The sequence below is a fragment of the Megascapheus bottae genome, chromosome 16, assembly GCF_031878675.1.
Source record: "Megascapheus bottae isolate mThoBot1 chromosome 16, mThoBot2.hap1, whole genome shotgun sequence".
In the NCBI taxonomy this organism is placed as follows: Eukaryota; Metazoa; Chordata; class Mammalia; order Rodentia; family Geomyidae; genus Megascapheus; species Megascapheus bottae.
In genome coordinates this window covers 30,198,282-30,224,994 of record NC_143524.1, presented here as the reverse complement: position 1 = coordinate 30,224,994, position 26,713 = coordinate 30,198,282, and the positions used below count along the sequence as shown (strand labels likewise).

The window sequence follows — 26,713 nt, the reverse complement described above, 5'->3', positions numbered from 1 at the left end:
TCTCCCATTCTGTAGGCTTCCTAATTAATTTACTAGCTATGTCCTTTGCCATACAAAAGCTCTGCAGTTTAATGCAGTCCCACTTATCCAGCCTTTCTCTGATTTGTTGTGATTCTTGGTCCTTATAAAGAAAGTTTCGACCTGTGCCAAGGAGGCCTAGTGTATTTCCTATTCCTTTTTGTAAAGTTTTCAGTGTGTCGGCTTTTACCTCGAGGTCTTTGACCCATTTGGAGTTAATTGTAGTGCAGGTGACAAAGAAGGATCCAACTTTAGTTTTCTGCAGGTGCTTATCCAGTTGACAGAAAGCATCTTATAGCAATAGTTAGTTGGTCCTTCCATTTAAATTTGCATTCTAATACTTTCTGTTGTTCTTTATGAATATTTCAAATTTAAAATATGATAATACAAAATGTTTCATGTTTTTAGATTTTTTCTAACTATGGACTGTACATAATATGATTAAAGTGCAGGTTTGTGTTAGGTTTGAATTATCCTCACTTTAATATTTAACCAACATTTTGAACTCTGGGCCTGGGTGTTGTCTCTGAGCTCTTCAGCTTAAGGCTACCACCCTACCTCTTGAGCCAGAGTGCCACTTCCGGTTTTCTGGTGCTTAATTGGAGATAAGACTCTCACAGACTTTAGTGCCTGGGCTGGCTTTGAACCATGATCCTCAGATCTCAGCCTCCCAAGGATTATAGGTATGAGACACCAAGCCTGACCAGGATAAGATATTTCAAATCTTATAGGATAGACCATATTAATTTATCTTTTAAACTGTCATTGTTTTATTTCTGTAAAACAGGACTTACTGTGCTCTTAGCTTAGTTTCTTTATGGAAGAAATTGAAAGTATGCCAGCAACACTATTATATTTCATTTGATTTTAGAGAAGGCTTGATTTCCAATGATTTTTTTGTTTTGTGGTAGAAAACTTGCTTATACTAAGACTATATTCAAATTCCATATGTATACTAGAGAATATAGTATCAAGGCTTTTTAGGAAAAAAATTGGGATGTTTTATATGTATGCCTATTAATTTTTAGTCAGTTAATGAGTATTATCAGTCAGTCATCATCGTGACAAGTTACTGAGAAAACACTTCAAGGAGGAAAAATGATTTTGACTCAGATTCAGATATGTCAGTTCAAGGTCAGCTGGATCTGTGACAAGTCAGAACAGCAAGGTTGAAAGGTGTGATAAGAGGAAAGCTCCTAACCTCATGAGGACCAAGAAGCAAAGAAAGAGAAGGAGGGACAAGGAGAAGATATATCCTTCCAAATCACTCTCTAGTGTCCTTTCCTTATTTTAAAAAAAAGACATAATATTCCGAGAAAGGAAATTTAGTTGTGTAATGTAAGCTGATATAATGCAGTTTAAGAAATTAAATCTGGCTACTCTTTTTTTTAATATATTTTTATTGTAATTAATAGAAGGATTACATTATATTCACCAGATAGAAAGTGTATTACTTCACATACATTGATACCCTTTCTCATGTCTTGGTCCCCATTTCCTTACCCCTACCCCTGCACCTTATCTTGTTTTCCCCCCTTCCCTATCCTATTTCAAATAACCAAATACACACACACACACACACACACACATATATATACAAATCAGATAACAAAGTGAATTACTGTAATAATATGAGATAACCAAGGGAAAGCAAAAGAGATGAGAGATAACATAGTACATTAAGGACAACAATCACTCACCATATGGCTTTTGTTTCTATGTTCTGGAGGTTCTTTCATTTAGCGTCATACTATATGGCCTTATGTATCTAGGTTTTGCTGTATTGTAAATCTCTGCTAGGAGAGCCCAAGGTTTCTACTGATTAAATCTGGCTACTCTTCACTTACAGCCAGGAAAGAACAATACAAGTTATCTAAGATACTACATTAATAAGGGAACATAGAACTAAAGAAGAATGATGTATAGGAGAGAATGAGAACTTGTTTCTTATTCTTGCTGTAATGTTTTGAACTTTACAGTGAATGACTCGTTCAGAAACATAAACTTACCTAAGGATAGCAAAGCTATTCTGCCAAATGATTATATCCTCAATTCACTCCCGGGAAGCAGAGATAGCTTCTGGTAATGTTTTCGCTGTTACTCTGGCTTGCCTTTGGTTTCTCATTGACTTAGCCCTAGAGTGTAAGCTCATTATTCAGACTATAGCACATTACTGAAGAATTTTCCTGAGACAGATCCATCATACTGCTTCAGTTCAGCACTTAGTCGCATTGTGACACAAAGGCTGCAATCTTGTGTTACCTGTGTACAGAAAACTAGGAAGGAAATACTGAGAAGAGGGACTGGGGCTGTAGCACACTTGCTAGCATGAACCAAGCCATAGGTTTGATCTCCAGCACCACAAAAAATAAAAAGGAAAGTCTAGAGGGTGTTTAGATTTGCTATCATAATTTATGTGAGTATCCTTCTCAAGATTCTAGTATGAGCTTTGTTGTCATCTTTTTCAACACTTAGTTGAAAGCCAGTTGAATTTTTTTTTTTGGTGGTTCATGGGGCTTGAACTAGGCCTGGGCACTGTCCCTGACCTCTTCAGCTCAAGGCTCCCTCCCTTGGCTCAAGGGAGCCAAGCCCCACATCCCATTTTTAGAGGTTAATTGTAGATAAGAGTCTCAGGTCCCTTTGTGTCTGTGTCCAGGCTGGCTTTGAACCTTGATTCTCAGATCTCAGCCTCCTGATAGCTAGGATTACAGGTGTGAGCCACTGGACTCAGCTCAGTTGAATCATTATATGAACTCCCATAATACTTTATGCTATTTGGTTGTCTAGCGTATCAGCTGTGGTGGTTTTTATCTACATTGCTTTGGGCAAAGTGGATTAGAGATTTGATCTAATACTTATTCTGAGATCCTGATTCTTATCTTTAAGTATAATCAGCCTCATCACCTTTTTACACTTTCCAACTTTTGTCTCTCTTCTATGCATACTGAATTGTTCATAATTCTTTAAATTTGCCATTTTATACTCCCCCTGATGTGTTCATGGCCAACACTCTGGGCCTGGGCACTGTCCCTTACCTCTTCGGTTCAAGGCTTCCGCCATACCCTGAGCGACAATGCCACTTCTTTTTCTAGTGGTTAATTGGAGATAAGAGTCTCAAGACTTTAGGGTAGGGACTGGCCTTGAACTTCCATCCTCAGGTCTCAGCCTCCTGAGTAGCTAAGATTGCAGGCTTGAGGCACTGTACTCAGCTCTGCCATTCAGGTGAAACTTTCTTAGCTAAGTCATATAATACTATGGTGGTCTATAATTTTTTTTTTTTTTTTTTTTTGCCAGTCCTGGGCTTAAGCTCAGGGCCTGAGCACTGTCCTTGGACTTTCTCAAGGCTAGAGCTCTACCAGTTGAGCCTCAGCACCACTTCCGGCTTTTTTTCTATATATGTGGTACCGAGGAAGTGAACCCGTGTCTTTGTGCATGCTAGGCCAAACACTCTACCACTAGGCCAAACTCCCGGCCTGGTCTGTAATTTTTAATGTTCTTTCTGTCTTATACTGTCCGTATTTAAGAACATGGACTGTGTTTTGTTTCTGTATGCCTTGTCTAAGAGAATGGAGCACTTCATCATTAATGAAGTAGAAGTTTAATTGCTACTGTTAAACTAGGAAATGTTGTTTCTAAGTTTCCTAAGTAAACTAATTTCTACCTAGACACTAAGTCATTGTATTTATTGGATTTTTGTCAACCGAATTGCTTAAAATGAGATTATTATTACAATGAAATATCCCCATAGATTAAAGCTGCACTAGTTTTTCGTCAAGCATTGCTAAAGATAGAAGTTTCTTAGAATGTTTTTATGCTTGAAGTGAGATTAAGGGAATAGCCACTTGAGAAAACTTTGCTATTGTTGTTTTTGGTGGGTTATGGGGCTTGAACTCAGCCTGGGCACTATCCCTGAGCTCTTCAGCTCAAGGCTACCATCCTACCCTTGAGCAAAGCCCCACTTCCTATTTTCTAGAGGTTAATTGGAGATAAGAGTCCCAGGTCCTTTGGTTCCCAATCTGGCTTTGAAGCTTGATCCTCAGATCCCAGCCTCCTGAGTAGCTAGGAGTACAAGCATGAGCCACTGCTCGAGCCACTGTGCCCAGTGCGTTTTTTTTTTTTTTTTGCCAGTCCTGGGCTTGAGCTCAGGGCTTGAGCACTGACCTTGGACTTTCTCAAGGCTAGCTAGCACTGTACCACTTGAGCCTCAGCACCACTTTCAGCTTTTTGCTATGTATGTGGGGTATCGAGGAATTGAACCTGAGTCTTCGTGCATGCTAGGCAAGCACTCTATCACTAGACCAAAATCCCGGCCCCCAGTGCATTGTTTTTTAATGGATGGAAAACCAGGTGACAATTAAGATTAATAGCCAAGCAAGAGATTATCTGTGTGGATGCTATCTATGTATAGGCATTTTAATCCAAATGATTGGGAATTATGATGCTTTGTCTTTTTTTCCCTGAGTATTCTCTGAAATCATAATCTTCTCTGTTATATTCATATTTGAGCAAGGAGTAATTTACTCATGCAAATAGGATTATGGCTTGTAGTAGGCAATGAACATCTTGAGCAGATGGCCATGTACAGAACACAAGGTCTTTTTCTGTACAACCATTCTGAAGATAGTTCTTGGCAATGGGGACATTTTGTTTTTATAAAAAGCCTGCCTTTTGTTTTTATTAAAGTACTTATAATTGTTAAAGCCTAATAAGGATTTTGGTAAATAATTGGCAGTCATATTATTACATCAAAAAGAATCTTACTGCATACCTTTTTGAAAACAGACATGCATCTTTTTTAAGTTTTTGATTGGCATATTGAACAAGTATGAATAGTTAGCATTAATATACATAAGTATACACGAATAATAAACAAAATTAAGCATGTGAATGATACCCAAGGTAAGAGATTTACCACCACTTCAATCCCCAGCTCTTTCTCAATCAGTTCAATCAGTTGGCCTTCTATGAATAGATATGTTGCAGATATTTTGCATACATGTCCTGGAGTTCTTGTAGCATATACTTACAAGTTGAATAGCAATCTTCAGGATGTACATATCAAGATTTTTTGACATGGTTAAAGTGTTTAGAACAGTTTATGTCAGTCATATGTGACAGGCTCTAGATTGTGCTTTTAAAAGTTTTTCAAATGTGCTTTTTTTCTTGTTGTTTCTATCATTGTCTATGAGAAGGACATTAGACATCTTCAGTATTTGCTTATATGTTTATAAGTTCTCCTCTTTCCCTCCCTTTCTTTCTTTCTCCCTCCCTTTCTTTCTTTCTCCCTCTCTTCCTTCCTTCCTTCCTTCCTTCCTTCCTTCCTTCCTTCCTTCCTTCCTTCCTTTCTTTCTTTTCTTCCCTTTCTTCTCTCTCTTTCTCTCACCTTTTTTTTCTTTCTTTCTGCCGGGGCCAACCGGCAGCAAACCAGGGTTCGCAAATTGGGGTTCCTGAAATAGGGGACAAGGACTAGGAAGAAAAAGAAGAGAGACAGACACACCGGGTCTGGGATGTCCACAGTCCAGGCAAAGACTGCCGAGACTGCCGCGTTTATTTTCCACTCCCCCTTCTTCCCTCCTCCTCACCCAGGGAACCTCCAGGTGTTACATTCATATGGTAATTCTCAGGTCATTTACATAGAATAGGGCCAGAAAGCAATAAGACAATAAAGCCATCGTCTGATGCAAGTCAAGGTACAGTTTGATTCCACTCTGGCTCCCAACATCTTTCTTTTCTTTTCTTTTATCGTGGCACTTAAACTCTGTGCCTGGGCACTGCCCCTGAGCTCTTCAGCTCAAAGCTAGCATTCTGCCACTTTGAGCCACAGTACCACTTCCATTTTTTTGGTGGCTAATTAAAGATAGGAGTCTCATGGACTTTTGTGCCTATGCTGGCTTTGAACCATGATCCTTAGATCTCAGCCTTCTGAGTGGCTAGGATTACTGGTGTCAGCCACCAGTGCCCACTTGTTGCTTTTTCTTATTTGTTGACTGTTGAATTTGAGCTCTTTATAAGTTTTATGTAATTGAAATGTTTTTACCTCTGTCTTATTTTTTCATAGATGTCTTTTATTAACTAAAATTCTTATATCTTTTTTTTTTTTTTTGGTCATGGGTCTTGAACTCTGGGCCTGGGAGTTGTCCCTGAGCTCTTCAGCTCAAGGCTACTCCCCTTCCCCTTGAGCCACAGTGCCCCTTCCAGTTTTCTGGCAGTTAATTGGAGATGAGAGTCTCACGGACTTTGTTTTTGTGCCTGGGCTGGCTGTTTTCCATCCCTCCTTTAAAATTTTTCATTTCAAGACCTAGTAATTTCATTTTATTATTATTATTTTGCCAGTCATGGGGACTGAACTCAGGGCCTGAGCACTGTCCTTGGACTTTCTCAAGGCTAGAACTCTACCACTTGTGCCACAGCACCACTTCCAGTTTTTTTGCTATGTATGTGGTATCAGGGGATCGAACCCAGGTCTTCATGCATGTTGGGCAAGCACTTTTTACCACTAGGCCAAATTCCTGGCCCCAAGACCAACTAATTTTATTATACACATGTTTTCTTAAAAATGTTTGCATTTGGGGGCTGGGAGTTTGGCCCAGTGGTAGAGTGCTTGCCTAGCATGCACGAAGACCTGGGTTCGATTCCTCGGTACCACATACATAGAAAAAAGCCGTAAGCGGTGCTGAGGCTCAAGTGGTAGAGCACTAGTCTTGAGAAAGTCCAAGGACAGTGCTCAGGCCCTGACCTCAAGCCCAGGACTGGCACAAAAGAAAAAAAAAGTTTTCATTTCATGTACACTGACATTTTTATTACTCAGTGTAATAGCTAGAAACATTTTAGGGCATTATTATAACAAAAATACTACCCAAGAAATATGTAAACTTATTCTATAGGACAATATGAGCACTTGGTAAAAGAATTATGTAATTTAATTAGTTTTCAGAATCTGCTTCACATACTAAGCCCACTCATTATTATCATTTTCAGACTAAATAAACTTGAAGATACTATTACACTAATTAAAGGAAAGATTGAAGAAGTTCATCTTCCTGTAGAAAAAGTGGATGTTATTATATCCGAGTGGATGGTAAGTGTTAACAATAACCAAAAAAAACCCTGCTTTTGTAGTTAAATTAGAAAGAAAAGCAATGAATATTGTCTTGAATGGTGTTAACAACAAAAAACAACTCTGCTTCCATTGTTAAAATAAAAAGAAAAGCAATGAATATTGTAGCAGTTTTTCTACATTTAATTATATTTGATAAATGACAATGTAGTGGTAGCATTTTTAAAATAGCAACAATCTTCTACAGTAGTTTATTCTAAAACGACATTAATTTGTTATTCATCTTTTTTAAAAAAGAATGTATTTTCACCTTTAAAATCATAACAAGAAATTATTTCTCTACTTTGTTAATTTGTAGAGACCTAGATGTTTGCAGGAAAACCTAAAAAGAGTAATAAGGACATATTAAAACTTAACTGTTTCCAATATGATTATCAATCTGAATGTCTTTGTGGATTGTCAGGCTGTATAAACAGTGTTGTTTTTACAAAAAAACAGAATGTTTTTGTATTATTAAAATAATAGTATTAAATTATGTTCTGTAGCTTTATAGATTGCTGTTGTCACTTTGAGTCAAAGCAGAATATTTGAGAGCATCCATACATTAGAATTCATGAATGGTATTTATAAATTTGATGTGATTTATTAATATTTTGATGAACATAATATTTCCAGTAGAGAAAGATTTCCTAACCGTATGCAAAGCTTAATTATTTTAAAATTTCTATTTAAGTTTTGCTTTACAATTTTCTCTCAGTTTTGAATGAATGGAATAATAATTCTGTCTTGTTAGGAATCTTAAGGAGTATTTTTTTAAGTTTCAGATTTAACATAGTAGCTTGTGTCAGTGTAGAGCCATTGATAGTCAATTGGTTTTGATAGTTACTCTTTCATACATGAAAAAATGCATCATCTTTCTTACTTTGTATTTTATTTTTTCAGTTGTATATATCTGTGAGCTACAATATAATTTGATATATATATATATATATACACACACACACATAGTGTGCAATGATCAAGTGGAAGTAATTTGCCTTTTCAGCTCAATCATTCATAATTTTCTTTGGCTGGGAACTTTAGAATGCCTCTTTTGTACCTCATATACTATATTACATATTGTTATGAACTATAATTACGCCATTGAGTTGCAGAACATTAGTGCTTATATTCCTTCTATTCAACTCTATTTTTGTTTCTCTTACCAACCTTCATCTGTTTCTATTCTCCCTGCCCTCTCTATCTCTAGTGAGCACTATTCCTTATTTCCATGAATCAGCATTTAATTTGATTTCCAGATATGAGTTAGGTGATGAAATGTTTGACCTTCTTTGCCTGGCTTATTTCATTTAACATAATATTCTCTGATTCCATCCTGTTGTTAGAGATGATAGTTCAGTTCGTGTGTGTGTGTGTGTGTGTGTGTGTGTGTGTGTGTGTGTGTGTGTGTGAAGTGGGGGAGGGAAGAGGAGAGAAAAATTGAGGACTTATATTTTCCTTATTCATCTTGTGATGCACACTTCTTTTTTTTTTGTTTTTTTTTTTGTTTTTTTTTTCACGGCGAACACCAAGTTTATTTTATTTCCTGCAAAGTGGAAGCTCAGCTCATGCTGGGGCATGAAGAAGCAAAATGTCCTCATCTTTCTGCCGGGCTGGCCCTCCCTGGGGCAGCTGGCTGTGTCTGTGGAAGATGCAGTGCCACTGTCCCAGCGACACAGGGTACAGGAAACCCCAGCTCTCTTGGCCCTAGGCAGTAGTTGCCTGGTGGGCAGGCTATGGCCAGGCTCTCAGCCCATGCTGCGTGGACCCCATCATTTGTGCTTTGCTTGTGGGGCAGTATGGAGATGTTTTGGGGGATACATACTTCTTATCTTGACTATTATAAATAGTGCTATAGTAGAAATGGAGTGCAGATGTCTGTTTGAGAGACTGATTTTATTTCCTTTGGATATATATTTAGTACTGGTATGTCTGGATTATAGCATAGGAAAGTTTTCTTTTATAGAAAGTGTGGGTCCAGGAGTTTGGCCTAAGTGGTAGAGTGCTTGCCTAGCATGCAGATAGACTTGTGTTCCATTCCTCGGTACCATATACGTAGAAAAAGCCGTAAGTGGCACTGTGGCTTATGTGGTAGAGCTCTAGCCTTGAGAAAGTCCAAGGACAGTGTTCAGGCCCTGAGTTCAAGCCCCAGAACTGGCCAGAAAAATAAGGGGTGTGTGGGGGGGAGACTTTTGTTCCATGGGCTTGAACTCAGGGCCTGAGCATGGTCCCTGAGCTTTTTTGCTTAAGGCTAACATTCTTCCACCGGAGGTACAGTTATACTTCTGGCCTTTTAGTGATAAATTGGAGATAAGAAATAGTCACAGACTTTTTTCCCCAGCTAGCATCAAACCTCGATACTCATTATCTCTGCCTCCTGAGTTGTTATGATTGTAGGCATGAGCCACTGACACGAGGCCTATGTTTTAGATTTTTTTGAGCAGTGTTCAAACTGTTTTATATCATTATTATTGCTTATTTAAATTCTTACAAAAGTATGTAAGAGTTTCCCATTCTCTGTGAATTTTTTTTTCCCCCCAGTCCTGGGCTTGAGCTCAGGGCCTGAGCACTGTCCTTGAATTTTTTTCTCAAGGCTAGACCTCTACCACTAGAGCTACAGCACCACTTCTGGTTTTTTTCTATGTATGTAGTACTGAGGAATGGAACCCAGGTATTCATGCATGCTAAGCAAGCACTCTACCACTAGGCCAAACTACTGGCCTCTGTGATTTTTTTTTTTTTTAAAGTTAGAATTGGCTTTAATAATTCTTAGTTCTGGGGTCGGGAATTTGGCCTAATGGTAAAGTGCTTGCCTTGCCTGCTTGAAGACCTGGGTTCAATTCCTCGGTACCACATACATAAAAGCCAGAAGTGGTGCTGAGGCTCAAATGGTAGAGCCCTAGCCTTGAGAAAGTCCAAGGACAGTGCTCAGGCCCTGAGCTCAAGCCCAGGACTGGCAAAAGAAAAAATAATAATAATAACAATTCTAGTTTCAATATTCTTTTTAAATAATAGTTTATGTCAACATTTTGATTTTTCTTTTGAATTAAATAAGATATGAATTAAAAAATATTTTAACAAGAAGGGACAAAGTAGTAATATCCGCTACAAAATTAAACACAGGTGTTTAATGGTTTACAAGCCAGTATATCAATGTAGACATCACATATGCAGATAAATATCTATGTGGCCCACTAAGCATTCCAAGCTTTGATCTAGATAGATGTTTTTTGTCTATAGTCACAAATTTTGCTGTTCTTTTAGATTTCCTAGACAATAATATAATTTTAAAATGCAAGATTTCTGTTAGTAAATTATCACTTGCCTTTTTTAAATTCAATAAATATTATTGTATGTGATCAGATGCCCATAGGCATTTCATCTTTGTATTCTTCTCTAAGAGTAACCTCCTTTGATGCTTGCCTTTTAGATGAATGAATTTTCCAGATTTTTTTTTTTTGTGTGTGTGTATGTGTTTATGTGATACCAAGGAATCTTAACCCAGGACCTCATGCATGCTAGGCAAGCACTCTACCAGTAAGCTATCTTCCTTGCTCGAATTTTCCAGATTGAAGCTTCCCTTTGAATTTGCTTTTCCATTATTATTCATTTAAATCATTTGTATATTACAAGTAAAATTTTGTTTACCACTGTATAAAATAATTTTCAGGCAGTGTTACCAATACCTAATGCTTTTAAGTAAAATACAAAATGCACATTTCATAGTACAGTAGTATTTTTCTGGTATGCAGATGTTAACAGGAGATACTTGTGCTTAAATAACCAAGAATAGTTTGCACTTCATGAGGGTATTTTTTTCATAGACCCTGAAAGTCTGAATCAAAGCAAAAAAAACGTAATTAAGATTAGGCCCTTAGGCATGATTATTCCAGCTCTATAATCTTTATTTTTGTTCTTGTCCGTGTTCTTAAATACTTCCTAGTTTCTCCTTTATGTAACCTTTATACTGTGTTCATTGGAATCTAGATCACTTCAAATTGTGAGTCAAGTTTTTATTTGAGTTAAGCTGGCATAAAGCAAACTGTTATCTGTTTTGTGTCTCTTTTTTTTTTTTTAATGGAAAAAGGAATCCGATTGCTAATTGTTTTGATTGGGGTGTTGCTCATCATGGCGATAAGTGCCTATAACTCCAACAATGGTAGGCTGAGGCAGGAATGTTACAAGTTGAGGACCAACATGAACTACCTTGATAAGATTTTGTTTCAATTCAAAAAGAGTTGCCATCTGACTATGTTGCCCTTGCTGAACCTTTGAACTCAGGTAAATCTCCTGCCTTAGTCTCTGGAGACCTGGATCTCTAATCTTTAATGCATTTCAGCATAAGAAATTTAAATACCATATACTCATTTCAGTTGTAGAATTTATAATAAAGGGAGAAATGTCTATTCTAGAACTGATGAAATAAGTACCCAAACAGAGAGATATTATGAGATTAATGTTGTTGTATAAGTAAAAATTTCTCTTTTCTAATTGATGAGCTGTCAGTAAATGGAGAGTTATTGCTAGGTTTAAGGTCTGGGAAGCACTATATAGATGTTATATTAATCTGTAGATTCAGTGCAGCAGTGTTTGCGTGAAGCTTGAAAAATCAGCTCTAAAGAGAAATAAAGCCAAATGCCTCAAATGAAATCTTTGAGAGCATGTGGTAAGGCAACTTGGTCTACTAGATATCACATTATAATTAAAACAATGGTGTGCTGGTGTGAAGACTGACCTAAAACAAGCCAGAACTGGAGCTCTGGCTTAGGTGGTAGAGTACTAACTTTGAGTAAAATGAAGCCCAGAGAGTGTGCCCAGGCTTTAAGTTCAAATCCCAGGACTGACATAAAAAATAGGATTTTTACTAAAAAGTCTTTGACTTTATATTTGTATGGTGAACACTACTTGTTCAAAAATAGTGTGGAATTTTTCATAACCATTAGAAAAAATGGGCTGTGCCATTTGCTGGGAAATGGATGGAACTAGAACAACTCATGTTGAGATAAACCGAGCTCAGAGAGACCTAAGGTACACATTCTCTCTGATATGCAGAAATTAGATCTAAAATGCGCTTTGATATGATAAATTATACAGGACTCCAGACAATCACACAAAAGAGGAAAATCTTAGGAGAGGAACAGAAAGGTACAATCCCTAAGTGCATCTTTATATAAAATAACATATAGACCGAAATTAACTCTAAGATAGGGAAACAAAAGATCTTAAAATTTATTTGATTATTTGGTGATTCTGTCTTCATTATGTATGGTGTATTCACATGTGTATCTTCGAGAGGGTGAAGAAGGTACAGAACTGAAGGGAAAATGGTGAAAAAGTGCATCTGTGAAGCTCACTAGACATTGATGAACATGAACTGTAGCACTTGTGCGTGGAGATGAAAGGAGACACTGTATGAAAGGAAATGTTCTCCTTACTTGATTCCTGTAATTGTGGTCACCTTTAAAATAGCAATAAGAGAAATAAATTATGGGAAACATTTTTTTTTAATCTAAAGTAGCTTGTAACTGTTACTGTTTTAAATTCAGATTTGGGGATATTTGCATATACATGATAAAGTATGTTGGGGAAGGGACCCAAATATAAACACAAAACTCATTTTACACAATACCAAAGACTTGGTAATTTATAGACACTAAAAATTCCTCATAGTTTTGGAAGTTGGCAGTCCTCAGACACAAGCACCATGCCAATTCAATATCTAGAGAAAGCCTGGTCTTCACTTCCTTGATGTTGTTGCCTTTTTCCTAAATACCATGTTCTCCCATGGCAAAAGGGACAAAGAAAGGAACTCCACTCCTGAAAGTCCTATGTATAATCCTCCTTAACAAACCCATCCACCCACAAGCACTTGACACTCATGACCCAATCATGTTGACAGCGTCACCTTCTCCATACTGTTACAGCAACACCGAAAAATCTGGGGAGAGACATTGAGACTGCAGCTCATTTTGTTATGTATATTTCCTCAATATAGTTATCTTGAAGAAAACTGCCCAAACATACTTAAGTTGTCATTGAGAGTAGAGTATCTGGTTATGGTTAATGATCTTTTTTCGACAAATGTGTATAATTGGGAATATTATTTTAGAAATATACATACATCTTTTCTTGGAAACTATCCTGCAGATCTAGAGGGAAATCTACACAGGCTTTTGGAAAAATATTAAGATGACTCAGTTTTCAGCTCAAGGCTACTGCCCTACCTTTGAGTCAAGCCCCACTTCCCCTTTTCTAGAGGTTAATTGACAATAAGAGTCTCAGGTCCTTTTGTGCCTGGGCTGGCTTTGAGCCTTGATCCTCAGATCTCAGTCTCCAGAGTCGCTAGGATTACAGGCAAGAGCCACCTTACCCGAGAGCCACTTCGTCCAGTGTGAGGGATCTTTTAGTAAATGTTCGGAGTCTACATTGCTAAATAATAAAAACTCTGGGGGAGGGGGAAGGAGAGGGATAAGATGAGGAAGAGGAAGTTAGTTATTGAGGACAACAAGCACATGGTAGGTGCCTTACCAATAGTTTTTATGATGGTGGTTTTTCTTTCATGGAAGCTGACAGTCACATCAAATTATAGTTAAATAGCAACTGCTGTAACACAAGTTACATGTGTAAAATTTCTTTTGACTGCGTACTAATACAGAAATGTTAAAAATGTTATCCTACACTCAGGATTCATTCTTAGTTTTCTAGTAAAAATCTATTACTAGTTCCTAATATATTCTTCCTGAAATATTTTGATTGATTGTAAATATATATGTGTATCTTTACCTCTTGGCATACGGCATACTCATTTTTAACAAATACTGTCTATAGCTACTCTGTGGCTGACACCTTTATTCTTAGTAGGACAAATATTCCCACCCATACATTTAGTGCAGAGTAAACATACTCATATATTGCTCTATTCCATCTCTTGTAAAACTATAAATATCACTCTAATGGCTGCAATGCCTGCATCCCCCAGATTTAGCCTGTTCAAAATAATAACATTGTGGTTTCTATTTTGATCTGTGGATTATGTAGAGATATATTATTTAATTTCCAAGTGTTAGGAACTTTTTTAGATACCTGTCTGTGGGAGTTAATTTTGATAAGAAAATATCATATGGCATTGTTCTTTTAAAACTTATTCATACTTCTTTTTCTTATATCCCAGTATATGGTCTGCCGTGATAATATTCTATATTGGTTTACAATGAATATATTGTTATTGCCAAATGGAGTATTATCTAATTGCCATTTGAATCAAAATGGTTGATTGTCTTTCTCAAGTCTTTTAAATATTTATTTCTGAAACAGTTCAGTGAATTGCTGCCTATTCATTTTTTTTCCCTGATGTCAGGTTTTCCTTCAGTTATTTTTGTATGATTACACATTAGGTTTATCGTGTCTTCTTGATAAGTGATAGCTTCTTTATCAGTATGAAGTGGAGGTCTTTGATAATATTTTTGGCTCTTTAGTCTGCTTAGAGTCACTGTAGCTTTTCATTTTTTGTATTCAAATGTTATATATTTCTATCCTTGTTGGGAGCCAGAGTGGAATCAAACTGTACCTTGATTTGCATCAGACAATGGCTTTATTGTCTTAGTGTTTTCTGGCCTTATTCTGTTTAAATGACCTGAGATTTACCATATGAATGTAACACCTGGAAGTTCCCTGGGTCTGAAGGGCGGAAGAAGCTGGAGTGAAAAATAAACGCAGCAGTCTTTACCTGGACTGCGGACATCCCGACCCAGTGTGTCTGTCTCTCTTCTATTTCTTCCTAGTCCTTGCCCCCTATTTCAGGAACCCCAATCTGCGAACCCTGGTTTGCTGCCGGTTGGCCCCGGCATATCCTTTCCCTTTTTCTTTTTCCAGTACTGGGCATTGAATCTGAGACATTGTACTTGCTAGATACAGACTGTGTATCTGTACATCTCCAACTTTATTTATACCTATGTTTCTATGTTTAAAGTAGATTTCTTAAATATAGTATACAAATGGTCTCAAATGTAAGATGGCTCAACTTTAGCTTTTCTGGCTTCACAAGACTGTAAAAGCCAACATCATTTCCATAGAAACATTGCTTCAAATTTTGCAGTTTGTTCTTTCCGTAGGTTAGCAATATGCTGTATGAAGTTGCTGTAATGAGTTGCAGCTTGCAGTCAGCAATGCCAGCACAGAAGACAACAGCTGTCTATCCAGTGCTCTATATTGCTGCGCTGTGATGTTGGATAGGTGATGAGTAGTATTTTTGCTTTACTGTATTTTCTGAGAGTCTTATTGCTAAAGTCCATTGTAAGTTGAGGAACATCTGTAATGGATTCTTTTTTTAAAAAACCCACTGTGTGCCAGGAGTTTGGCCTAGTGGTATAGTGCTTCCCTAGCATGCATAAAGACCCAGGTTCGATTTCTCAGTACCACATACATAGAAAAAAGCGTACCATATACATAGAAAAAAGCCAGAAGTGGTGCTGAGACTCAAGTGGTAGAGCTCTAGCCTTGAGAAAGTTCAAGGACAGTGCTTAGGCCCTGAGCTCAAGCCCAGGACTGGAAAAAAAGAAAAAGAAAAACATAAAACAAAAAAAAAACAAAAAAACCCACTGTGGATCTCTGTCTATAACCTTGATGTTTCTTTTTACAGATCAGTTTCTACTTTTGATTTCCAAAATAAACTATGAAGGACCACTTAGTCTTGTTAGAATATGATTATTTGTACTTAACTTTTGGAGTGAATAATAAATACCATGACATGAAATGAGTTTATAGTGAAGAATTTAATCCACTTACCTATATCCTGGTTTCATATTCTCTACCTCACATGCAGACATTTTTCTTCTTTATTGTGTGCTGTTCCATACATTGTAAGCCTTTATAAATCAGCGAGTTTATCCTTTTGCTTCTATTCATATTGCATATTATATACCGTAGCCATATAAATCCTCCTTTGAAGTTGTGAGATGTACATAGGAAATTGTATAAACGTAAAGCTACAGTGTAACCACTATAATAATAATAATAATAATACCTATGTAATTATAAGTGAAATCAAAGCATTGAACAAAGCTATTCATGTATTTCTGTTATGGCTCCCTTCCTCCACCATAGATAGTCGATTTTCTGACCTCTATGGTAATCATTTCCTTGCTTCCCTTTATGGTTTCAGCACTTCTATTTACATCCCTCAGTAGTCTCCTGTTTATATTACCAGGTTTTTGACATTTACATAAAATGAACAAAAATGTTTCACTTCATTATTAAAAAGTAGGATTCTGCTTTCTTCACTCAGTCATACTCATGACATTCACTAATCCTGCCTTGTAAAGATCATTTATGTTCATTTCTGTAGGTACAGTTTTGTGAATGCCATACAGTATGGGTTTTTCCTTCTACAGAAAATGGACACTGGATCATCCCCAGTGTTTATTGTGACACATAATACTGCTTTTATATACTTATTTATGTACACAGTCACATTTAAATCTACATTTCTGGGTATATAAGTAGGAACAGAGTTGTTTCCTCCCCAGGTATTCAGTGTTAGTAGCTAATGCCAACTTTTCCAAAGAGGTGAATTTTTTTACTCATTCATATCTCTGCACTTCTGGTTTGGAAGTTTGTGTTATTTGCTGTAATTTTTTATTTTGTCTTTAACTCCAGATCACTGACTACTTGTCACCAGTCTTTCTCCAAATTCTCTTTATTTGTAACTCTTTAGAATTTTTTTTGTGTGTGGATCATGGGGCTTGAACTCTGCCTGCATGCTGTCCCTGAGCTTTTGGGCCTGGGCATTGTCCCTGAGCTCTTCAGCTCATGGCTACCACCCTGCCCTTGAGCCAAGCACCACTTCCTGTTTTCTAGAGGTTAATTGGAGATTAAGAGTCCCCAGCTGGCTTTGAAACTTGATCTTCACTCAGATCTCAGCCTCCTCCTGAGTAGCTAGGATTACAGGCATGAGCCACAGTGCCAGCTCTTTTGACTTTTTTAATAGTTAAATTTTGCCTAGAGACATTTCAACAATTCATTCATTTGAACTAAAAGAGGTACAGAGATGTACATGTATGAGTAGACATTTTAAGAATAAAGCTTCTATTTGCATGAATATGGTTAATATCTAGTTTCTGGTTTAAGACCATATTTTTTTGCAGTACTTAATTTTTGAAGGTAAATGCAGTATCTAAGTTTTAAGAGTAAATGTCAGATTTGAAAGAAGCACACCCCACGAGCATCGTAGGAGAAAGTGTCAGGTGTAATTCTCCTTCCAGATGGCACCTCTACAGGTGAGGCAGCAGCCTGTGAAATTGCAGTCTGAATTACACTGTAGATGAGCTGGATGGACATTTGGAGCAAAGCTTTGATAGCAGTAATAAGTGACTTGGTTCAGAACCAAGGACAATTCCCAGGAATTAAAAGCTGTTTAGTCACATAGGGAGCCTTTAGTAAAATGAAGCTTAGCAAACTGGAAAGTTGAGAGAAAGGACAATAGTCATTAGCAATATACATACATATATATATATATATAATTATATATGAACCTCACATCTGCCATATTTTAAACTGGATTTATTAATTTTAATTTTATCTGATAATATATTATTTCTTCATACATTCTAGTATATGCATTGATTTTTCCAGACTAATTATTTTCACAATGGATGGTGGTTAAGAGCCAGTTACCAGCTAAGATATCACTCTGGAATATTCTTACTTGTAAAACTTGCAAGTTATAATCTTGTTAGATATTGTTTATGATTAATTTTTTTCATTTCAGAACCCTTTAGTCCTGAATTACCAGTGTAGTCTGTTTAAGAAACAAAGAATAGTAATTCAGAACCTATCCTGAGTCACTTAGGCCACGTTCAGATTCTGTCTCATTCACTCTTTGTCATGTAAATATAAACTATTTTTTGTCTTTAACATTTGTGCCAAGTGTCCTCATCAGTTAAGTGCAAATAGCAAAATATACTTTGAGATCATCCTTCTAAAGCAGTGCAGTGCATTGTTAACAATGAGCATCATTATTACTACTTACTTGACAGTTGTAGTTTAGGAAACAAAGTAGCATTTGAAAATAATAAATTTTAATCTGAGCCAGAAATATTTTAAAAGGCAAGCACTGTTCGCTTTTTGATAAGTATGCACCTGAAACATTGACTCTTCTGCATTTATTCATTCAGAAATTTATTATTGTATATCTCATCTCCTGTGTAGGAAGCACATCTCCTGTCTTAGCAATGTAGCTTTAAACAACATGGGCCAAAAAAGCCCCAACATGAGCCAAATCTTTACACTTATGGGAGCTTCTGTTTTAGTAAAGAGAGAGAAAATAAACTATTTTAATTTATAAGTGATATATAAAGTAGGATAAGAAATGGACCGTAAAGAAAAAGAAGGTATTTTATATATTGACATCATAGAAGCCCCCTGTTTGATGGGGTAATAGTTGAACAAGTATCTGAATACCAAGTAAAATGAATGATCTGTAAAATTGGTTGGGTTTTTGTTTCTTTTTTGTTTTACTTATTTGTGTTTTTTTGTTTGACTGTCATTGTTTGGGCACAGTCTTACCAGATTGACCTCAAATTCTTTATCTTTTAGCTTGGCTTCCCCAGTGCATATGATGATCGCCATGCTTGGGTCAAGTCTTAAATAATGTAGCATAGTACCTATAGTCATATCATTAAAAAGGGTATTGTTTCTGTTATCGGTTGGCCCAGCCATGGGCTAAGGCCAGGTTTAGGAAGGGTTCATGAACTTCTCTGCCTGAGCTAGCCTGGAGCCAAGATCTTCCCCTTGGAAGAATTAAGTAGGTTAGATTAAACAGATACCTCTCTTTTTTGGCCAATCCTGGGGCTTGAACTTAGGGCTTGAGCTCTACCATTTGAGCCACAGCACCAACTCTGGCTTTTTTTGTGTATGTGGTACTGAGGAGTTGAACCCCGGGCTTTGTGCATGCTAGGCAGGCACTCTATCACTAAGCCACACTCCCAGCCCCAAATTCCTCATTAAAAAACATAATTTTATGGATCTATAATTCACATTAATCAATAGGTAGCGGCCTATTTATACTGTTTTTTTGTGTGTGTGTGTGCATAGACCTGTATTATTCAGATTGGAAAAAAAAGAAAGGTTATTTTTGTTGTTGATTTCTAAAAATCCCTGTTCTTTGATTATTTGAGTCATATTAGTAGGGAACTAACTTTTAAGACTTTAACAAACTACTGAAGTCCTCTATTAAGAAAAAGTTTGCTTCAAATCTTTAAATTTCCTTATGTGAACATGTCAGTAAATAAGCTTTGCTTGCTAATATTTTGCTGGTGTTACTTTTCTTACCAGTGAATTAGTTTGTTGGGAGCAGTAAGGCAGTTAGTTATTAGTGGTAATTGGGTGGATGGAGATGTAGTACTGAGAATTGAGTTGAGGAACTCACTTGGAACTACAGCCTGGTCCACTAGCCATAGTCTAATCCTGTTTCTTTGTAAGTGATTCTTGCCTAAGAACTGCGTTTTCTATACATTTACTAGATTTAGTATTGTCCTTTCTTGAAAGGGGATTCATTGCCATATTCTAAAATCTGGACTACAAATCTGTGTTGTATTTTTTTCATGTTAACACAAGTGTATTTCAAGCAACAATAGGTCTACAAGATTTTTCATAGATGTTAAATAAAAAGTCTGTAGTCAAAAAGAGGGTAATACTTGATTAAAATACATTTAACGCATCTGTTATTGATGGTATTGAAAATTTCATTATGCTCATGTATATTATGAACTTAAGATGAAATGTGGTATCTGGTATATTTTGATGCTAGGTATGTATAACATCTGAGTAAGGATACCTTCTACCTTGTCTAATCAAAGGGAAAGTTCCTGGACAGGAAACACTTTGGGAGTGGTGCTCTGCACTAGGATGTCTCAACCTTAATCATTGACATTTTGGGCCAGGTAGTTGTTTGTGGTGGGCTGCTCTGTGTATTATAGGCTCTTCAGCAGCTCCCATGGCTTACCCAGTGATGTCAATAGCACCTACCAGCTCCCATGTTTTCACAGTCACAAATACATCATGACATGGATCTAACCACTGCTATAGACTAATACTGCAACATCACAGACAGTAAGAGAATTTACTAGTTTTCCTTATAATGAGGCAGAAATAATCATGTGGAAAGTGGACCATAGGTAAGTAGTCTCAGGCTAATCTACTTCCTGGGTCCATTGTCTACCTTGGCTTGATTTTTTTAGTTGTTATTAGATGAAGAACCTATTGCAAAAAATAATTTCTGACTTCATAGACAGGCAAAAAATATTTCTTTGTTGTTAAAAGAATAACTTCAAATATTTAAATTGATGTCCTCACAAGAATGTTGTCTATTTTTAATAGAATTTTATATTTTTTTCTCTTTTTATGCAGGGTTATTTTCTTCTCTTTGAGTCTATGTTAGACTCTGTCCTTTATGCAAAGAACAAGTACTTGGCAAAAGGAGGATCAGGTGAGTGTAAAATTTTAGTTTTATTAATGTAATTTCAGTCTGGCTGAACAAAATGAGCCTTTGAATTTCAAATCAACTATGCATTGCTGAGAAAGTTCACTGTAGACATGAAAGATGCTTCCATTAGGAGAAGCTTTAAAAAATTCATTTCCTATATTGTTGAAAGTAGAATTTTATACAAGATATGTAGGATGGCAAGTTAATGGCATTTTCAAGAACATTTCATTGTAAAGAATTTTATGTTAGAAATCCTTTAATGGAATTTTCAAGAATAGTTTTGTTATAAAGGATTTTTAAAAAAATTATAAGGACTAAGTTTTGGAAGCTTTATGTTAATCATATAAGAAATCTAAGAAGAATGGATTTGAAATCTAAGAGAAATGGGTTTTCATTTTTAATATTCATATCATTTGTTTTTCCTCCAATATCATTTTATATTATATTGATTTATATGATCCATATTTTATTGGATATTTATTCACTTTGTTGCCAGATTGTTATGACTTCTAAATAAACCTGGCTTCTGCCAGATTTAATGAGACCATTGAACTAGTGATTATTTGGTTTCTAAAAAGGTTTAAAGCACTACACACCCAGTAGACTTTGTTTGTTTGTTTTAATGTCTCTTACGTTTCTTGGAGACAATCTCCAAGTGAGGTTGTATTTGCTTGAACAAATGTCCTCAAGAGCAGGGATTATGTGTCACATTTTAGGAAGCTCCATAGCTTCTGGAACATAGCTATAGGAGCATATGTGATTATTGATTCCAATCATTAAAACTGAATTGAAGGATTAGATGTATGTGCATGAGGCTCTAAGTCAAACCCTAGTTTGAAAAAAAATATAAAATGTTAGATTGAATAGCCTATGTCTCTCTTCACTTACCCCTACCTACCTTATCTCAAAGCTTTAGGATCAGCAAATGATTTCCACAGTCAGCCCATAATTAATGGAAAGGGAAGAGGCTGAAGTAGTGACAGAGCACTGGAGCGTAGTCATACCTCCTTCCCATTCATTCTTTTCAAACTTACCTTGGCAGCTGTGGCACAGTTGAAACACCTAAGACTGAAATACAGGGTACATAGAAAATTCTCTATGACAATAGTTCTTTTTTTTAATTGCCAGTCCTGGGCTTGAGCTCAGGGCCTGAGCACTGTCCTTGGACTTTCTCAAGGCTAGAGCTCTACCACTTGAGCCTCAGCACCACTTCCAGCTTTTTTCTGTGTATGTGGTACCAAGGAATCGAACCTGGGTCTTCGTGCATGCTAGGCAAGCACTTTAACCACTAGGCCAAACTCCTGGCCCCAATAGTTCTTTTTATAATAGCATTTGAATGGATCCCTAATGTCTCCCATTAAAACCTGACTAGAATTTTTAGGTGTATTGTTACCCTACAACAGTTGGCTATATATTTCTATATTTGTAATATTTGGAGTGGGCAGAATGGCAGTACTGGGGTTTGACCTCAAGGCTTCACTCTTATTGGGCTGGTGCTCTTATCATTTGAGCAACCAGCTTTACCCTGTTAATATAATTAGATATAATCCTCATATCCTCTTGGAATATGGGCATTTGCTTTGAATCACAGTACAACAGAAAGTTGTTGGATAACAGGAAGGAGGTGGGTAGTGGCTCAGTTGCACCCAGAATAAAAATGAGAACTTATCCTAAAAGTAAGCAGTGACAAACAGGGTTGGAGGTATGATCAGTAGTAGTGCCCCAGCCTAGCAAGCAAAGGCTCTGAATACAAAATAAAACAAAAGATAGCTAAAACAGAGGCCATTTAATCTACGAAAGCTGTACATCAAATTTTCCTGTCTTCTGATTATTTTTTCTGTCTTCAAGTTAATTTTGTGTATGTTGCTGTTTCCTAAAACTCTTTCCCAGTATCTTTTTCATTAATCACTTGGCATCACTTGATAATTGACCATATTCATGTGGGTCTGTTCCTCTGTTCTTTTTTTTGTTTTGTTTTGTTTTGGTCAGTTGTAGGGCTTGAATGCCGGGCTTGGGCATTGTCCCTGAGCTCCTTAGCTCAAGGCTACTGCTCTACTACTTGAGCCACAGCACCACTTCCGGTTTTCTAGTGGTTAATTGGAGATAAGAGTCTCACTGACTTTAGTACCCAGGCTGGCTTTGAACCCTGATCTTCAGATCTCAGCCTTCTGATTAGCTGGGATTGCTGGCGTGAGCCACTGCCGGGCTATTTCTCCATTCATTTTATTTGATCTTTAATCTGCTCTTTCCCTAATTGCTGGGAGCGAGTAACTCCATGTCTAACTTTGAACTATATCGTTGGTATTGTAATCACTTTCTGCTGAGAGGCAAGAGACAAGGCAAGGTGCAAGACTTGATTACCATTGGTTACAAATGTGTTATTGCTTTATCACTCTCTGCTGATACCTAGAGTGAGGGTATATTAGCTGGAGGGACTTCCTGAATGGGGGTGTGGGGGCTAGAGTTCCTGCCTTGAGGAACCTGCCTGATGTGTCTGTCCTCCCAGGAAGGAGGGCTGGGTGCATGAGGTCAGTGGGCCCTTTCCCCTCTCAGTTCATCCTGGTCCCGGGGTTTGGGGTTAGAGATTCCTGCCTTGGCAAACCTGCCTGGCGCATCTGTTTGTCCTCCGGAGAAGGAGGGCTGGGTGTCGGGTGGGTCAGTGGGCCCTCTCCTCTCTCGGCTCATCGTCGGGGCGTGTTTTCCCTATCCCTCCTGCTGGTGGAGAGGGACCGGGGACAAAAGACCCCGACACCTAATGCCTTAATGTCTTCATCATAGTAGCTTTATATGAAGTCTGGGTAGCAGATTGGTTAATTGAAGATAAGAATCTCATGGACTTTTTTCTGTCCATCCTGGCTTTGAACCAACAGTCTTCAGATATCAGCTCCCTTAGTAGTAGCTAGGATCACAGACATGAGCCACTGATGCCAACTGGATTTTCTTTTTCTTAAAAAAATGGAAATGTAGCAGGTGCTCACACCTGTAATCCTAGCTACTCAGGAGGCTGAGATCTGAGGATGATCCCAGTTCAAAGCCAGCCTGGGCACTAAAGACCAAGAGACTCTTAGCTCCAATTAATCACTAGAAAACTGGAAGTGTGGCTGTGGCTCAAGGGTAGGGCAGTAGCCTTGAGCTAAAGAACAGAGTTCAAGCCCCGTGACCCACAAAAAAAAAAAAAAAGGAACTGTTTGTGATTTTTCAGTTCCCTGATGCTAGTATAAAAATCATAGGTGATTTTTATTAACCTGATCTTATGACTTTACTGAGTTTGTTTTGTTTAATAGTTTTCTACATGCCTTAGTGTTTTACATCTACCATCATATACTTCATAGTTTTAATTATTTTATGCCTCTAATCCTTTAAAGAAGACAGGAAACAGTCTTTTCAGTTATAAGTAATTAGAACTGAAAAATTTGAACCTTACCACAAAATATCTACTGACTACAAATGGGAAAGAGTCACTTTCAATGTAGAAACTGACACGTTTATCATGTAATCAAAGTAGACACAGTCAGGAGTAGACAGATTCAAATTGCTTACTTTAGAGTATACAGAAATAATTTATTTTCCTGAAGCCAATCATGAATCATTGATAACTTATAAAATCATGAAATTTTGAAAGACTAGCGAGGAGCCTTTAATGACAGCATCTTCTATGCTACTAGAGATAAATGTGCCTTTTGTTACATGTATAGATCCAAGAGGGTTTTCTACCCTCAGAAGTCAGAACTAAACTTATTTTCTTCAAGTTACACTTTAGTAAACACAAAATTGAGAATTGTTTGTCCAGTATAGTGCAGTAGTATTAATATAACTACGTTCTAAGGCATTTCTAATTTATCTTTATGAAAACCATCATAATCATCCCACAGGACTTTTCACTTATGTAGGTATGAACATGTATATGTGTATGTATCTATATGTGTTCAGATCCTCTTCTCATCAGATGCTTATGAACTGAAATTTTTATTTTTTTACTTTGTAAACCACAGATTCCCTGTGGACTAGGAATGTGAGATCCAGGTGCCAGCATGGCTGGGAAAAGCAAACTGTCTAAGGAGTTCTGTTATTAAGAATTTAAGTGTCTATTTTCTTTTGTATCAATCCATGAACTTGTTTTAAGAAATGTAAATCCATCAGGACCAAAACAAGAATTTATTGAAAGAAGAGAGTATCTTACAAAATGTGAAAACTGGAAATCAGACTAAAAGGTTGTGTTGCTTGGAACAGTGCTCAACGCTGCCAATGGGACATCTTAGAAATGATAGCAGTACCTTTAGCTGATCTTCCTAACATAGACAGTGCTGCCCCTGAAACGTAGACATAGCTTTTGATGCATATCATTAGTGGAGCCTCAGTGGTATGCCAATGCCTAACCCATGAGAGAGAAAGGAAAAATAGATTTCTGTCGTTTTCTGCTTCCATAGCTGATGGACACCATGTTTCTCTCCAAGAGTTTGGAGTACATTCTATGCTAATAAGAAACTGCAACAACAACAAAAAAACCCCTCCAGATTTGCAAATGTATGTTTGTAGTTGTTTGTTTCTCTGCATACTGAGCTATGCATTTTATACCTCTCATTTCTGCTCTGCTGCTTCTCTTTACTGATTTGTTTTGCCCTTATCATGTCACCCCTTCACTGAGAGTAAAAGAAATAGGGCTGAACATTTCCATTTTTCTGAGTTTATTAAATTTTATCAATATATGATCTTTCTCAATCCATTTTCTTTTTTTTTCTTGCTACAGTACCCATTTGCTTTAAGAAGACAAGGCTCTTCTGTCTTCCATTTGAACTGTATCAAATGTGACAGCATGCTGAATAGAAAGAATGTGGATTACATAGGCAGACTTTAAGATGAATTTGCTCATCAGATGACTGGTTGTTATGTTGGCTGATGGGGAGTAGTAATTTTTGCCAATTACCTCTCTGAACTTCAGTTTCCTTCTCTGTACAATGATGATTATGGTGAAGCTATAATGATCGTTTAAAAATGGTTAATGTAAGTTGTTCAGTGAATGTTAATTCTCTAACTATAATTAATTAGCTTTATACACATAAAAGTTAAGTGAATGTAAGCACTGTAGTATTAACACCTGTCCCTGTCTTTTATGTAACACCTCACCTTTTCTATCCTCTCTTGTTTTCTATCAAATATTAACAGCCATTGTGGCTGTCATAGTGTTCAATGTTTTCCTTTACCAGTTTCTTTTTCACTGTCTACTTCCTCATCTTCAGCTTTACTTTTTTCACATTTCTTACTATGGCTTTTTTCAGGAGTGTTTTACTAAGATCGTTTTCTACCTTTTTGAGTAACTAATTTTTCAAAGCACATTACAGGTAGGTACATGTTAGCCTCGCTAAGTTTTATGGGCCCAGTCACTCTTTGTAAATTGAGAATGGAAACCTGGGATCAATTTCCAATTAATATCTAATTTTTAAAGATACACTTGACATAGAAATTGGAAGCCGTCTAAGCTTATTTGACTTATTGTACATTTCTTTTTATACATATAAGTTGAGCCTTTTACATCTTTGGTGGTTACTTCACTAAATCTTGGTATATTGTTTATGTGTTTTAAAAGCACTGTTTATTTAGGCAAAATATCTTCTTTTTTCCCCCTATTTATATACAAGCAAGATGCTTGTGTTTTACTAGAAATTGTGTCCTTGTGCATCGCATCCATTATTGTCCAAAATTTTTTTTGAGACATTTCTGAGAGATAAAGGCTTTCCCATCATAGTGAGCTGTTGTAGTGACAAATGAATTCTGGGCAGTGAATCGAGAAGGACACAGATGTCAAAGCCAGGAATGTATAAATGGTCTGTTAAGAGGTTTCTTTTGTCCAGTAAGTGCTTTGTTAATTTCACCTACAAACAGAATAATTATTTAATTATAGCTTCTATCTGAAAAATTCAAATGACAAATGTGTCAGAATGTGAAAATAAGGATTATTCATTCACAATTCTGTCAGGGAGCCTAGAATTTAGGCAGCTGTGTGAAACTATAACTGTGATTACAAATGTTCATGAGTATTTACAAATCTTACCAAGAGATTTTTAAAAATCATTTTGTTTCTATTTTTATTTTTTTATTTATTTGTTTTTGTCATTCTTGAA

The 26,713-nt window shown here is 36.8% G+C and overlaps 1 protein-coding gene across 2 annotated transcripts in view; it reads left to right on the top strand.

The window, feature by feature from the left end:
* Prmt3 (protein arginine methyltransferase 3) overlaps positions 1-26,713 on the top strand; it is an 80,806-nt gene that overhangs the window by 17,459 nt on the left and 36,634 nt on the right. For both annotated transcript variants that reach the window (XM_090347998.1, XM_090348000.1), the window contains exons 10-11: positions 6,997-7,096; positions 20,519-20,597. In XM_090347998.1, coding sequence (XP_090204124.1) covers positions 6,997-7,096; positions 20,519-20,597 — 179 coding nt within the window. The remainder of the gene's footprint in view (positions 1-6,996; positions 7,097-20,518; positions 20,598-26,713) is intronic.